At 34.6% G+C, this 16,240-nt stretch overlaps 1 protein-coding gene and 1 long non-coding RNA gene across 2 annotated transcripts; one reads left to right on the top strand and one right to left on the bottom strand.

Annotated features, from left to right (window-relative positions):
- Window positions 1–3,798: 3,798 nt before the first annotated feature.
- aqp8a.1 (aquaporin 8a, tandem duplicate 1) lies at window positions 3,799–16,040 on the bottom strand. Its single transcript, NM_001004661.1, is given in 5 exon segments — window positions 3,799–4,054; window positions 5,170–5,304; window positions 8,265–8,479; window positions 14,766–14,892; window positions 15,745–16,040. Coding segments are annotated over 5 exon segments (783 nt in total). The 5' UTR covers window positions 16,008–16,040; the 3' UTR covers window positions 3,799–4,011.
- LOC137490438 (uncharacterized) lies at window positions 9,579–13,763 on the top strand. The gene is made up of 7 exons (XR_011009901.2): window positions 9,579–10,288; window positions 10,585–10,640; window positions 11,042–11,095; window positions 11,199–11,320; window positions 11,702–11,816; window positions 12,464–12,575; window positions 13,523–13,763. It is a non-coding gene; the product is annotated as an uncharacterized lncRNA (long non-coding RNA).
- Window positions 16,041–16,240: the final 200 nt, after the last annotated feature.

Below are 16,240 nucleotides of genomic sequence, written 5' to 3' on the forward strand. Positions count from 1 at the left end.
ACATTTGAGCAGTGTTGTTTCCACTATTATCTCTGTGTTATTTATTTGTCAAGTGTGCCATAACTACTTGGCCTTGCGTTTAAATGCTATCAATCCAAATAGCATTGTAAAACATCACATGGACGCTTCTTGGTGAACTTTGAGCAGAAATGTTAAATATGTTGATGGTTTTAAAATGTTATTAATATACTCAAGGTGTCATAAAATTACTAATACTTAATCATAAATATTTACATTTTATGATAATCCTTTGCAAAAGTCAAAGACTTTACTGTAAAAAATGTACTGCTTTGTTGTTAAAAGTTAAATTTTCTAGTCACCTCAACTTACAAACTGACTAAACATATTAAGCTAAACCTACTGGCTTATTAAAATAAGTTAAAGTAACAAAAACATTTGATGTCGTGAATTTTGTCACATCATTTTTCTTACAGTCTATATTTTTAGCACAGTATAATGATGACCTCATTTAATTTAATTTGCATACAAACAGAAATACATTTTAGTCAGTGGTTTCAGTGAACCAATAGGATTGTTAGTCCTAAAAATTCATTCTATTTATTCATTTTCTTTTCATCTTAGTCTGTTTATTAATCTGGGTTAACCACAGCAGAATGAACCGCCAACTTATCCAGCACGTGTTTTACGCAGCAGATGCCCTTCCAGCTGCAACCCATCACTGGGAAATATCCACACAAACTCATACACATACATACACTACGGACAATTTAGCTTACCCAATTCACCTGTACCGCATGCTTTGTGTGGGAATTGTGGGGGAAGCCTGAGCACCCAGAGCAAACCAACAGGAGGAGAGCAAGCTCCACATAGAAATGCCAACTGAACCAGCCGGGCTTGACTCAGCGACCTTCTTGCTGTGAGGCAATTGTGCTAGCCACTGCACCACCGTGCTGCCTAGTCCTGAAATAGGCAGACAAAAATTACTTCATAATGTTTTCCTGATCAGCATCATGATAATCCCAAACACACTGCTCGTAAAAATTATTATTTGGAGAGAAAAAAAAACACTGACAGTCATGAACTGGCCTCCACACAAACTATACCTAAAAAATTATAGAGCTGGTATGAAATTACGAAGAAAAATTACACTAAAACACTGTAAAAAAAGTCTTTAAAAGGGTTCAAGATGTGCTTAGTGCAGCGAAATCACACTAAATAATCAATTTAGCTTGAAAAAAATCAATTTAAGCTATTTGTTTTCATTTATTTTATTTTCAGCTCAGTCCCTTTAATAATCTAAGATCGCCACAGCGGAATGAACTGCCAACTTATAGACCATATGTTTTACGCATCGGATGCCCTTCCAGCTGCAACTGATCACTGGGAAACATCCATACACACCCATTCACACACATACACTAAGGATAATTTAGCTAACTCAATTTTACCTACAGCGCATGTCTTTGGACTGGGGGAAAAACTGGAGCACCCGGAGGAAACCCACACAAACACAGGGAGAACATGCAAAGAAATGCAAGCTGATCCCGCTGGGGCTTGAACCAGCGACCTTCTAGCTGTGAGGCAATTGTGCTAGCCACTGTGCCACCATGCTGCCCTTGTTTTCATTCATTCATTCATTCATTCAATAATTTTCTTTTCTTTTAGTCCCTTTATTTATCAGGGGTCGCCACAGTGGAATGAACCGCCAACTTATCCAGCATATGTTTTACACAGCATATGCCCTTTCCAGCTGCAACCCATTACTGGGAAACACCCACACACTCTGATTTACACATACACTACGGACAATTTAGCCAACCCAATTTACCTGTATTAAATGTCTTTGGACTTTTGGGGAAACCGGAGCACCCGGAGAAACTCATACCAGCAGGGGGAGAAAATGCAAACTCCACACAGAAATGCCAATGGACCCAGTCAAGGATCGAACTAGTGACCTTCTTGCTGTGAGGTGTCAGCACTACCCACTGCACCACCGCGCTGCCCCTAATTTGTATCAGTTTAGATTGTGTTTCTGTATTTCCTGTTTGTTTGTTAATAAGAGGCTGAAAATTAAAATTAAGATCACTTCAGAGCTGTTTTATCACTTTTCTGGGTTTGTTGTTGATGTGTTTTGAGTAAAATATATGTGTCCAGTGATTATTCTAGTTTAATGGCACCCTGGGCAAACCACCCCATACAATTTAATAAATATAACAATTTATTTAGATTTATTATTAATATTATACAATTATTTTTCTACATAAATAACAGAAATCAATCCTAAATGTAACTGGAAAACAATGTAACAACTGGAGTGATATGCTCACTTAAGACATCTTTTGCATTAATTATAATTATGACAATTCTATAATACAAAAAATGTATATGTTTTATAGAATTGTCGGTAACACTTTATAATAACTACACACTAATCATTTATTAAGCATTACCATCTAGTGAATTCATTATCTGTTAAGTATTAACTCTACATTAATAAACATTTGTAAGCAGTTTATAACTGCAGTTACAAATAATTTAGTCTTGACTTACAACTACATTTATAATGTGCTTAATAATTGTACTTTCATACTTTGTTAATGATATATTTTTCATGACTAATATAGTTACTGCATTATTAACGAACTGTTTGTATTTAGGAATAGTTGGTGGTTTTTAAGATCATTCAGAATGAGTTAGTAAATGACGCCAAATGGGTTGTTTCCACATGAGCAGTGCGTTTGCATATTATAAATACAATAAGTAGGCCATATTCGCGCGTGGAAGCCGCGTGTCTCCAATTAAATAAAAAACGTGCCACACTCACAGAACTAGACCTACATATTCGAACAGGACCACCAACACTGCATGTTTTGGATATCTCCGTCTGACACAATCATTACAGGTCTTGCAGTCTCTGCTAATGAGCTGTTGATCTGAATCAGGTGTGTTTGGTGGTGGACACATGAAAAATGTGCAGGGCTGAGAGCTGATGGTCTGAAGGAACGTGGTTGAAAAACTGCATTACTCATAATAATTATAGAAATGAGTCTAAAATCATCAGATGTGTAACGTTGTCACAACAACACCTCTAAAATCAATTTAAGTCTAGTCCTACAAGTTTCTAAGTGAATAATAACCTATAAACGGTGGCAAAAACAAACTTTTCTAAAATGCTACAAATATCTAAAAGCACTTGCCTCAGTAGAGCTGCAACCTTCTCTTTGATGAATGAACTCTGCTTTGCAGTGGTGTCGTATGTTTATAAACACCTATCAAAAATCCACCTTGCAGACTGTCCTAAACTAAACTAAAATATTGCTGTTTTGGCTTATTGTTCGTTCCAGAAAGACAATATATTTTGGAAATTTTATTTCTGAATTACACGTTTTTTATTAAATCTTTTTTTAACATATTGATAATATGAGGGGCGGGTGAGGACGCTAACCCAACCTTAATCTTTCGACTTTATTAAACGCAAATTAATTTCTTAATGCAGTCTGTAGTTGCCTACCTTGCTGCCATCATCCTGAAAACCACCACTAAACATAACAGTTATAACAGTATAATAACAAAACAGTTATAAAAGGTTTAAGAGAAAACGAGTATAAGAGAAAACATTATAAAATTAGTATTATGCTGCACTAAAAATGAGTTTTTTTAAATATATTTTTATTTTTCATGTGCGCTTGCATCTCATTATGGTAGTTGCTGTCATGATTCAATCTTTCATGTCAGCAAGCGTATTCTGCACTGAAGCTGATATTACTTTGGCAAATAATGTAAATTAAGAGCTGCATAATTACATATTGCAAAGTGAAAACAAATACTTCCAGGCAATTTATAACAAAAGACTTCCTTTATTAATGTAAAAAACTGAATATATAATGACAGGGTATAAAAACTAAAAAAACAACTATATTTGGCGAAGAGACATTTAAGCATCAGGATACAGAAAAGAGTAGAATACTGCATTCATATAAAAGTTTGTCAATATTATACAGCGCTTTACAAGGTAAAAAAGCTTGCAATCCTCTTCAGTTCCTTCTTCCATCATTTGAAAATAACACGGACCTTCTTGTCACCCATTACCAATCTAGAATGAATCAAATAATTGGTCAGAACATTTATACTGGCATACTGCAAATTAAGATCAAACATTTCAAACTGAAACACAAAACTGCAGCAAACATCAAATGAAGCTTAAAGGGACAGTTACGCCAAAAATGACAGTTCTTCATCTACCCCCCCACTTGTTCCAAATTATGAGTTTCTTTCCTCTGTTGATCACAATGGAATATATTTTGAAGATGTTGGAAACTGGCAGCCATAGACTTCCATAGTAATTATTTTCCTACTATGGCAGTGGTTCTCAAACTTCATTCAACGAAATTATATTTCATACAAAATGCGAAGCTGATCAGTCGGTTCTTATCACGTGACTCACGGTGCGGCATTCTGAAAAGTTAAGATGTTTTCAACTGGGGACACCTGGAATACACAAGCGCCTCGTGCTGTAGTTCTTACTCATTTTGCTGGCCTGTGGGTTAAATTTTAACCCTCAAGTGACCAAGATGTAACAAGAGAATACAAGATAAAAGATTTTTCAAAATAAATGATCGTTCAGGCTCAGATTATAGATAAACGAAAAAAATATATGATTTTTTGTGGGGCCCGGTACCAATTGATCTATAGACCGGTGCCGGTCTGTGGCCCGAGGATTGGGGACCACGCTCCACGCACCTCTTTCTCTAGTTATGCGACAATTTAATTGATTTTTAGCAGCTGATGACGCGATACCATAGTTTGAGAATCACTGTACTATGAGATTCAATAGCTACTGGTTTCCAACATTCAAGTATCTTACTTTGTTTTAAACTGAAAAAAAAACTCATAAAGGTTTGGAACCACTTGTGGGTGAGTAGATTGTGAACACATTCTGTTTTGGCTAAACAGGCCCTGTAAATTGGATTGCACGCCAGATATGCTGCGCCACATTGCAACACCTCTTTTATAATTGTAAACACTATTTTCTCTGAGGGTATGCACACCAGCGCCACCATTTGGCATCTGCTTGTGTTGCTTAGGAACATATGGATAATTATGTATAAAGATGGTGCGTAACCCACTTTACTCAGTCGTAATACATTGTTCAAGCTGATACACTAAATGATGAAAATCCTTCATTGTGTATGATAAAATCAAGAATACCTCACAATGCTGACAGTGACCAGAGCGCCGGTAAGAGGTCCAACCCAATAAATCCAGTGGTGCGTCCAGTGGCCGGACACTACTGCTGGCCCAAAGGCTCGTGCAGGATTCATACATGCTCCTGATATTCCTCCCCTGTTTAACACACATGACAAAACCAGTGAGGACCTTGAAACCCCACACACAGTATATCAACCGCGAAACCAAAAAGTTCATTGTACTTAATATAAACAAGTTACATGAACTGCAGTTTTACAGTTTCTCCACGCTACATGAACTCCTCCAACTTAAACTGACTGAGTAGCAGATTTCAAATAGGCTCATTCTGAAATCATAGCCCTATAAACATTTCTGGAGATCGCAAAATATGTAGCCAGAGCTATGTATGGGTGCATTTCATCTTTAAAAGGGAGGCTACAGGGGGGTATGATGGGGTTCCTTTTTTCAATAGGGTTTGAGTCCTATGAAGAACGGTTCCAGAAAGCAGGTAAGACAAAAACAAAAGCCAAAAAATAAAATGAACAAGTAAATAACAGGGTGAGAATGTGGTAAAATCTGAAAACGTGGTAAAATCAAGCTGCTGTAAGGGATTTTCTTTTTTGGATTGCTTTTTAAAACACTGCGGTTGGGTTTAGGGAAGGGGGTGGGCGGATCAATCAATGCTTTTTAAAACATTATTGCTTGGGTTTAGGGAAGGATGAGGGATCGGTCAATTGTTCAGTAAGTCAAAAGTGGCCTTTGATGGATTTACGTGAGAACAGCAGGCATGAATGGTATTCGCGAGAAAAATTTGATATCTGAAAAAGTGTACACAGTGGCCTCTGGTGGATTCCCGAAAACAGAAGCTGCAAAAAATGTAGCTCCTGGGACGTATTTCGCTCTCTCCAGAAATGTAAATTGGGCTACCAAATCAGAATTAGCCTAGGTTGCAGATTTCAATTTCCCTGCTTGCTTTGTATTAGTATGTATAAGGAAAATAATGCTGTGTCCCAATTTGCATACTATCTGTCATAAATAGAATTAGTATGTCCAAAATCAAAATATATTGAAATGATTATAGACCCTTTTCACATTTCCACGTTTCTTATGCCTCATTCACACTAGCAGCAACTTTCTAGCTGTCTGCCACTCTGTAGGGTGAACTGATGCACACACAGGTCTGTGTAGGTCTACAGCATGGAGAATACAATCAACCTCTGCAAGAGCTGAGGGAGGATCACGTGAGCTCTACTGGTGCTCCTATTGGCTGTCGTTCAAGAAAGTCGCTCTTCATTTGCATAAAGTTGATGGATTCTCAACTTTGTTGCGTCGCTCGACATGTCCACCTGGCCGCCAACAGTCGCTGTAGATTGCGTAGACGGAATTGTCAAAAGTTGCTCACTTTGTTGAAATGAACGATCATTTGCCGATTTGCCACTGTAAGTCGCTCAAAGTGTGAATAAGACTTTAGCAGCAGTTTGTAGTCATCATTTTTTTTTTTTATATGTTAGTTTTATGAAGGATTTGTTGTGTGTTTAGAAGCTCAAAAAAGGGCCACTTTCCAACATTATACAGTATGGAAGAGCCAGATTTAAACTTAAATCTATTTGTTTTGTCTGAAAGAAGAAAGTCATATACATCGAGGATGGTTTCAGGGTGAGTAAATTATAAATTTCATCTTGAGGGGAACTATTTCTTTAACCTATGCTGTTGCTAACATTAAATCATAAAGATTTGAGTTTGATCAAATTTTTGCAACCAAATTTCAGAAATTCATACATTGATTAATTTCAAGAAAATTCTACTAAATGTCTAAAACAGGGGTCACCAATCTCAGTCCTGAAGGGGCCGGTGTCCCAGCAGGGTTTAGCTCCAACTTGCCTCAACACCTTCTTGGATGTTTCAAGTATACCAAGTAAGACCTTGTTGAGGTGTGTTTCATTAGGGTTGGAGCTAAAATCTGCAGGACACCGGCCCTCCAGAAACAAGTTTGGTGACCACTGATCTAAAACATCAGTTCCACCAACATTTTGGGTGAAAATCTTTAAGGATTTACAGTGCTGTTTAGTCTCAGGAACAAATATTTCCTGGAGTATAATTAAATTTCTCTTTATGTCTTTTTATATGTTAACATAATGTGGGGGATCTTTGTTTGGTTTCCATGTTCACTGAAATACATTTATTACAAGTGAATAAGTTTTCATTTTGATTCAATATCGTCTTATATAAACGCTGCAACAGTTATCCTAAAATAAGATAGCAGGTAGTTTTGTAACATGACATGAAACACCATCTGATTTACCAATCTAAAATGAGCTACAAGGGTAAAACCAGTTCACACTTGAGGTCAATCATGGGACAACAGTCTGCATCAATGCTCAGGATCTGAGTCAAGAAAATATAGTCAATGATAATATTATTTTTAGTATCATATGATGATGGCTTTATATAATCAGTAGCTAGTAGTTTATCTAAACTATGTTTGTTATATTGTTATTAAATGACCTCTATATTTTATATTTCTATATTTATGTATTTTACTTGATTAATAGATAATTTTTGTACATCCAGAAATATCCTCAATCAAGAAAGATTGTTTTGGATATGGATGATTATAGTAACAGCAACTAAACATATATACTTTTTTTTTACTATTTACACAAAACAAAACAGAAAAGCTTTTACTTTTAGATTGTGTGTTTTATATAGTCAAGATAATAGCTGTTAAATGGTAAAGAGAGAATCATACATTAAATTATTATAATATTGTTGTTTTGAAGAAATGTATTTATTATTTTTTGTAGTGATATCATCTATAATTATTGTTCTGTAATTATTTAACTTTTATACAAGTTTATTTTACTTATTACTCTCACAATAAAATAAGAGAGAGAAAGACAAAGAGAGAGAGAGAGAGAGAGAGAGAGAGAGAGAGAGAGAGAGGGGGAGAGAGAGAGAGAGAGAGAGAGAGAGAGGGAGAGAGAGAGAGCAAGAGCAAAGTTTGAGACTCCAGACTCAAAAAACCGGAATAACAATGCTCTTTATGACTATAACTCGCTAGACTTTTGTTTTAAGCAGTCGGCTACAGGATATTGTGTGCACTGTTTGTTTCCTACCCAGCCAAGATATTTGCCGTCACAGTGAGTCCAATGCAGAAAGGAGCAAGTTGACTTTTGGTTCTTCCGTTCACAGCGCCCATGCTGACGACAATAGTCAAGAAAAGCGTCATGATCATCTCAGCCATAGTGGCAGCTCCAATGCCGTCAGACGACGGAATGGCATTAAACGCTGCTCCTGTTGCATTGCTGAATGCATCATTTGTAGTCACAGCCTGAATATAAGACACAAAAAGTCAATTTTTGCATCACAAAAAAGTAAAAAACATCCTTTACTTCTTATAATTGTGCCTGAGAAAATATTGACCGATATTGTACTCTTTACCAGATGACATTTGGTCCTAAAAGTTACTCTTTTGATAGTCATTTGTCCAAAGTTCATTTTACTCAATATGGTGTTAATATTTTACTGTTTCATGACTCTTTTTACTGTTTTTATCATTAACTTTCAATCCCATTTTATACAATGTTGAATAAAATTGTTTATATTTCAACCTTTAGAAACCCTATAATAAAAGCCTTGCACTGTAAACGATTTCTGTTGTTTTCACAGTATTATACTGCATTTCTCAACAGTTTTTTACTGTATAAGCTGTGCACAGTGTGTTACTGTATATATTGTTGTTTTCACAGTATAATAATGTATTTTCAACTTTTCTATACTGTAAACATGGTTAACAGTATGTTACTGTAGATTTTATAATGAATTTTGGGGAAAAATCCGTTACTGTGCATCTAAATACAGTACTGCAAATGACCAAGAACAACTCCACACACACTATATATTATGATTATTATGTTTATTTATTTTTAGACAAATTATTTTGTGAAGTAAATAACCTAACCAGTTTCTTCAGACTGTTCAGTGCATTAAACTGTCCCCTGGTTTTCCATTTTTGGGTGCACTTTATAAGGCAACATAGAAATATTAAATAATATTTAATAAACATAACTTTGTGCTAAACCAAAACGTAAATTGGAACAAAAATAAATTGATTCACGTAACCAAAGACTGTTAAACAAACAAAATGATTTCAAAGTCAGCTTAAATGTCAGAGTGACCAACCTGCTTTAGACGGATTCAAGAATATTGGGCGCCCATATTGGCCACCGTAGAGGTCACATATCTCCGCATTTTCAAAACAACATTTTAAAATACGCACTATCTTAATAAATAAACCACAGAATTGAGTTTAAAACAACTACATTCTCGCATGAAAAACGGTTAAAACTTTATTTCATAACACATTTATTATAGTCATCGAAGACAGGGCATGTCTCAATAATGTCTAGGCTGATTAAAGCATGAGGTTTGCCGGATACATGAGTGATGGAGCGCCGTCAACCCCTGGAGGTCAGAATCTCCCCTATCGGCAAAGCACACTTAAAATTAGACATGATATCTAAAAACAAACCACAGATTTGAGTTTGGAAGAACTACATTCTCGCATGAAAAACTGTTAAAACTTCATTTGGTGACATATTAAACGCAATATTTATGATATGATCTGGCTTTTCTCATCCGCCATTACATTTGCTTGTTGGTGTGAAATGAACCCTGGGAGAAAAAAATATTAATTCTCAAAACACTTCAAGCGAACATTATTCTTATTGTTAAAGTCAGATATATGTAATATTTTCGCTGGTAAAGTGAGAAGAAAAAAACAATATTACTATTTTATCAATACCACGTTTGCATTGGTTCGGTTCAGCACACAAACGACACCGAATCGGATTGAACCGTTTGCTCGGGAATTATTTTATCACACGTGTTCACAAGCACATTCAGCAATATGTGTATAAATGTGTGTGGCCGAGCAGTATAACGAAATAGTAATGATTCATTGTTGTGTCTTACAATAATATACAAAAAGGAATCGGTTTTAGGCGGACTCGACTCTTTACTGTTCTAAGGAGCCGATTCATAAAGCCGAGCCGACTCGATTCGACCTTCACCAGGCAAGCAACGGCTCTTCTAATTTGAAATTCACCTGTCGCCTTTTCTTCCAGTGAATTTATCCTCGGTAAGTGTTTAAAAGTCAAATTCTGTTCGTTAAAGGATTGTTTTGTGTATATTTCCGTGTAGTGTGTGTGTAATTTAAAATAATTAACCAAGTTACTTTGGTTGTACTGTGAGTTAGGAACTTATGTCACGTTATTCGACGCCAGACCGTGTTTGTAGTGTTTGCGAGGTATTAGATAAGGTAATTACAGTGAGTTTATCTTGAGTGAGTTTTTGACCATAGTAACGTTAAGTTACCTGAAAAAAAAACGTAACTTTTACTTGGGGTTAACTGCATTAATGAATTCTCTATTTCAGCACAACACTGAGATGAAGGCAAAGTCACCATGAAAAGTTAAACGTTTAACGTTAAGGTAAGCTCTGGTCTTCATGTGGTCATTATGACCAAGTTATCATTATGGTTAGATTTGTAAACTGTAAGTTAGTTATTCACACTAAACTCACAATGAAACAAGTCTAAACTGTTTTATTAAATTGAGCTGATAATAAAATTCAGTTGATGTCTTTTAAGCTAACGTTAATATTAACATAATTCATATTAATTGTCTATTTCTCACTGGTTAATGAGCTTATTGTATAACGTTATTGTGTCATTAATTGTACATTTTATTTTTGGTGTTCAGGTGTAGGGAATGATTTGTATACAAATTTATTTGAACCCCATACAGATTTGTATGGTTGTACCATAGATTTAGATTATTAAATGTTAAGTCTTATTTTACTCTTATTATATTTATCTTTTTTGCAACTACAGCAATTGATGCTGAAAAACTGATGCTACCAATCTCTCCTCACTTGATTATTCAAGGTAATGTTGATGTCTTCCTCATTTTGATTAGATTTTGAAATGTCAAGTTGTTCACAGATTTGTTGTGAGGAGTTTCATGTACAACCTCTTTTGCTTCTTCCAGAAGCGACGCAGTGGCACAGTAGGTAGTGCTGTCACCTCACAGCAAGAAGGTTGCTGGTTCGAGCCTCGGCTGGGTCAGTTGGCTGAATACAATGGAATAATGATTCTGCTTGCTCACAGGAGGTACTTGATTTAGTTTTCCTCAAGCGATACATCAGTTTTTATGAGTAATGCGTGACACTTGAATTGAAGGGACAGTTCACCCAAAAATGAAAATAATGGCATCTTTGGCATCCTCCACTTGTTTCAAAATAGTTAGATTATTTTTTTGTTCCATTGAACACAAACTCATATTTTTTTTTAAAGAAATTTGGTTCAAATATGGATGTCCATAGTTTCTGGTTTCTAACATTCTTCAAAATATCTGCTTTAGAGTTCAACAGAAATTTTAATGGATTTAAAACACATGGAGTAATGGTGGCAGAAAAGTAAACTATCCTTTTAAATATTTTATTCTGAGACTTATTTAAATGTGTTTTGTCTTTTGACATATTGTCTTTCTAGCTCAGATTGTGATGGACCTGGAATGTGACACCAGTTACTCTTAAGTCAAGAACCAAATAAAACACAGATGTGGAGGGATCTGCAACTAAACTAACTGGAGGAAAGGAACCTTTAGGTAAAAACACCTGCTTTATTTAGATCTGAGATATTTTATTTGGCATAGACTATTATTTTTTTATTCTTATTCTAATTTTATGTTATGTGTACTGAATATAAGTCATTTAAATTTCACAAATGATTGAATATAAAATATCTAGATGTCTTATTTTTTATTGTCTTAAACATTGGTGCTCAACCCTGTTCCTGGAGATCGACCTTTCTGCAGAGTTTACCTCAAACCCTGATCAAACGCAACTAAACAAACTAAATAGTATCTGAAGGAGCACTTGGTAAATAAAGACAGGTGTTCTTGATCAAGGTTGCAGGTAAGCTCTGCGGAAAGGTAGATCTCCAGGAACAGGGTTGTGCACCCCTGATCTAAATGCTCAAAAATGCTGTTTCAGAGGTGAGGTTGGATGTAGTTCAGAAATAAATTCATTAGGATCAATGCTTAAAGTAAATGTTTACTTCTCTCTGTAGACCAAACATGCTTAGTATCCCACACATTTTAATGAATTATTTATTTTGGTTACTTTTACATCTATATATGGGTAAGCAAGTATTTAATAAATAAAATTATTTTAAACCACTTAACTAAATGACTCTATTACCCTAGCTTCTGGGAAAAAAAACATGTAAAATAACAGATTTTTTTTTTTACAGTGTGGGTGAACATACTACCTTGATGTCCAACAAAGACTGCACAAGAGCTCATTTGATGGCACATATTCTGTCCTGTCTACATCTCTGACAACCTGGCAGTGCTTCGACATCAGTGAGTAATAAATCTTCATATTATCATGCATTCAGGATTTCTGTAAGCCTATCTTTAATTTTAGTTTGTAATTAGCAGTGACTGTTTAAAAATTTGGTATTTAAATTATTCTTAACGTTTTACTGATGCTGTGCACAGTAACGTTATGATGATTTAATTTGAGGAAATGTCACTGGAGAGGTGTAATAATATTTATTTTTCTCACTGACATGCCATCACTTCATATTGAAATACAGTAATACTAATTGACCGCAAAATACTATCACAAACATTTCATGAAGTAGACTGCTTGACTACTCTTCATTTCTTTGCTCAACTTTAACACATTTGATCGTGTTGCTGTGCCTTTCGGCAGATTTTGCCAAAAATGAATGCTTAGTGATTACTTTGTTTAATGCGAACCAAATGTCAGTAACTTATCATTAGCATTATTTTTTTTTTTAAATCACCCACGGCTTTCATGTTCTCTAATGTAATCTTGTCTGTAAGTTAGAAGTAGATTTTCACATGTTAAAAGCCTAAAAGTACTTGATTAACATTAGTCACGTTAAATTAGATTATTTTATTTATTTATTTATTTTTAATATGTAGCCTCTTAAGGTCAGAATTAACTGTGTTCACCCCTCTTAAATTCATGGAAGCGCTAGTGTGGTCATGGAATCAGAAATTCAAGCTATACAGAGTCAGACATTAAGTTAAGATGAGACTTTATTTTTTACATACCTGTGTGGACACTTGACTAGTGTTGACTTGACTGATCTTTTCCCCATTAACGTTAGTGTAATTGTAAATAGACAACAATCTGTATTTTGCCAACAAAAACGATAAAAAACAGTGTTTTATATATATAAAACAGCAGTGCGGTGTTTGGTTTCTGAATGAATGAAATAATTTGAGGTATGATTAGTTTTTACTCCAGTGATTGATTTTGCTTGTCGTTTTTGCAGGATCACCAGAAGTGCTCCTGCCCTTTTTCACTGTCCGTTTTCCACAACATCATTTGGCCTTCATCATTTCGTGTCTTGTAGCAGTATTTTCATCTGTTTTTAAAATTGTAATACTTTTTGATGCATTAATTGTTGACTGGTTTTACTGATCAATTTTTCATTAGTGTTCTGTTGCTGTGTTATATTGAATAATTGCTACTGTTTCAGTAGGGTTTACACAATAAACTTTTATTGTGAAGTTAAAGTTTCAGTTTCTTTATTTTTCTTGTATTTCTTGAACAGTTAAAATAACATTTGTGCAATTTTTGAACTTTTTTTGCTCATTATAAAGTAGCACTGTTAAATACAATAAAATAACATTTAATAACTGTAAAATACTATACAGTAATAATGAAAGTAACGTTAAAATACCGTAGTTCTGCATGGTAAAAATGTACAGTAAAATACTGTTTTCAGTTTTGCAGTATGTGTATTACTACTGTAATTGGTGTTACAGTATAAAAAGAAAACAGTAAAATGATGTATTACATTTTACAGTAAATCTAATACTAAAGTAATTAGTATTACAGTAATGTTACTGTTTTATGAAATACAGCAGCTACTGGATAATTGTTGCCAGTAACTTACTGTTAATTTAACAAGAAATCGTTTACAGTGTGGTTATCAGAAAATAGTCTTTAGTTTCATGAATCGATTCCAGGTCACATCATATTGAATAAACAAATTTATGCTTTACAAATCAAGTCAAAAAGAAGCAGTGATGTGCAGTGAACAGATTTAGTTTTGTGTTTACTATTAAAAATGTAAAAAAATAATAATAATCAAAGGTGCAGTTGAAAAATCATTATTAAATTCATGTTTCAAACCTGTATGAATTCACTTCATTTTTATAAATCTACAGCAAAACAAAAATTTAAATGCAGCTTCTTGAATAAAAATAATGGTTGCAACTTGCAGCCTAAAGGTTAATCAAGTAAAAAGAGTTTAAATTCCCATTATTAATACATGAAACCATTTTTTAGCCTCATTTACAGTGGTTTCCCCATGAAATTTCACAGTTAAATCCTATGAAGTGATACTAATGTAATTTACTATAACAAAATACAGATGCATGTTGTGAATTTCTTTAAATTGTTTTGCTGTTTACCCACAATAATATTTTTTCTTTAGTATTAAGCTCTTTTACGCTTCAAGTCTTGATAGGCATAATTATGAAAATTGATATAGAAGTATAAAAACATACTTTGGCAAGGCTGGCAGCAATCACTCCACCTAACATCTGTGAGATGATGTATGGCACCAGGAGGATCACCTCCATTCCTCCAATGAGGTAAACACACACAGACACGGCTGGATTGAAGTGACCACCACTGGAAAGCATCAAGTGTTGTGATTACACAATCATAGTTCAGAACAAATGTCTACATAGAATTTTAGAAGTGAAAATATGTAACTTAATAACAAGATTCATGTAAATAAAATAATAAATTAGATGTTAAAAAAAATGTAAAATTAAACAACTGTTTATTAAATGTATAATTTTTAATTTATAAAATAATAAAATTCAGACTTTGGTCTAATAGGAATAGTCAGATGTTAAAAATTAATTAATGTTAAACAAAAAATACAATTAAATTTACAGATTTCATGTCTAAAATTCTGTTTACATTATTTAAAATTATTGAATTATAAAATTTTAAGTAATACTTTTTAAATAATCAATCATTTTAACCCACTGCCAAAAATATAGCTGTGCAACATAAGACTTTATAACCATTATGATCATTTTATAGTATGATTAAAATGCTGGATTGAATTAATAACTAGATAACAAGATGACACTGTAAAATTCAACAAGAAACCATACATAATCATACACAGCCTAGTTAAATATGAATGAATGAAACCTCAAAAAAAAAAATTTATAGAAATGATTAAAATAATTTCTAATTTTAACAATAAATGAAATAAAGTACATAAAATTTCGTTTATAAAATCACAAACTTCTAAATATTTGAAGTATATGTTAATAAAATGCAACTTTACAATTCTGGATAGATTAAATAGGCTAAGTGTCTATTTTAAATGTTCATATTATAATATTAGAAATAGAGTAAATATTATAAATGTCATGCATATTTTATAATATATTCATTCATTTATTTTTATCTGTAATGTAGACTTGTAAAGTGAAATCATGATGCAAAACACAAGCAAATTACCTGATTTCCCCAAAAATTGCTATTGCTATGGCCAGTGCTAGTCCGTGTGCCAGGGCGGGCTGGATGCTCCCGCTGATGCCCACGTTGCCCATGACGGACACGCAGCCCACAAACATGAAGAGGAAAGAGCCGACGACCTCTGCCAGACACGGCTGGATGTAGTGCTCGAAGAAGGGCAGCTTCTTCGGCTGGTTCTGGTGGTTGTCTCCCCCATCGCCCGTGGCCACAGTGAAGAGCTCAGACTTGGACTCTGCCGAGGTCATTTTTGATTTCTGCCCGGAGCTTCAGGGTGATTTGCGGGCATCAGCCGCGGGTTCGAGCTGATAAAGGTGGGCAGAGGATGGGGTGGAGTGGCGGTGAGGCGGGCCAAACATGGCTCCCTCGTCATCAGTCTCGGTGGCTTGGGAAAAAACACTTCATTTCCAGCAGAAGAGAGCATTGTTTGGGGGGGTGACGGGTTCAGGATAAAGCTTATCATCTAGAGCCTGTTATTACA

This window comes from Danio rerio, chromosome 12 (assembly GCF_049306965.1).
Source record: "Danio rerio strain Tuebingen ecotype United States chromosome 12, GRCz12tu, whole genome shotgun sequence".
Taxonomy (NCBI): domain Eukaryota; kingdom Metazoa; phylum Chordata; class Actinopteri; order Cypriniformes; family Danionidae; genus Danio; species Danio rerio.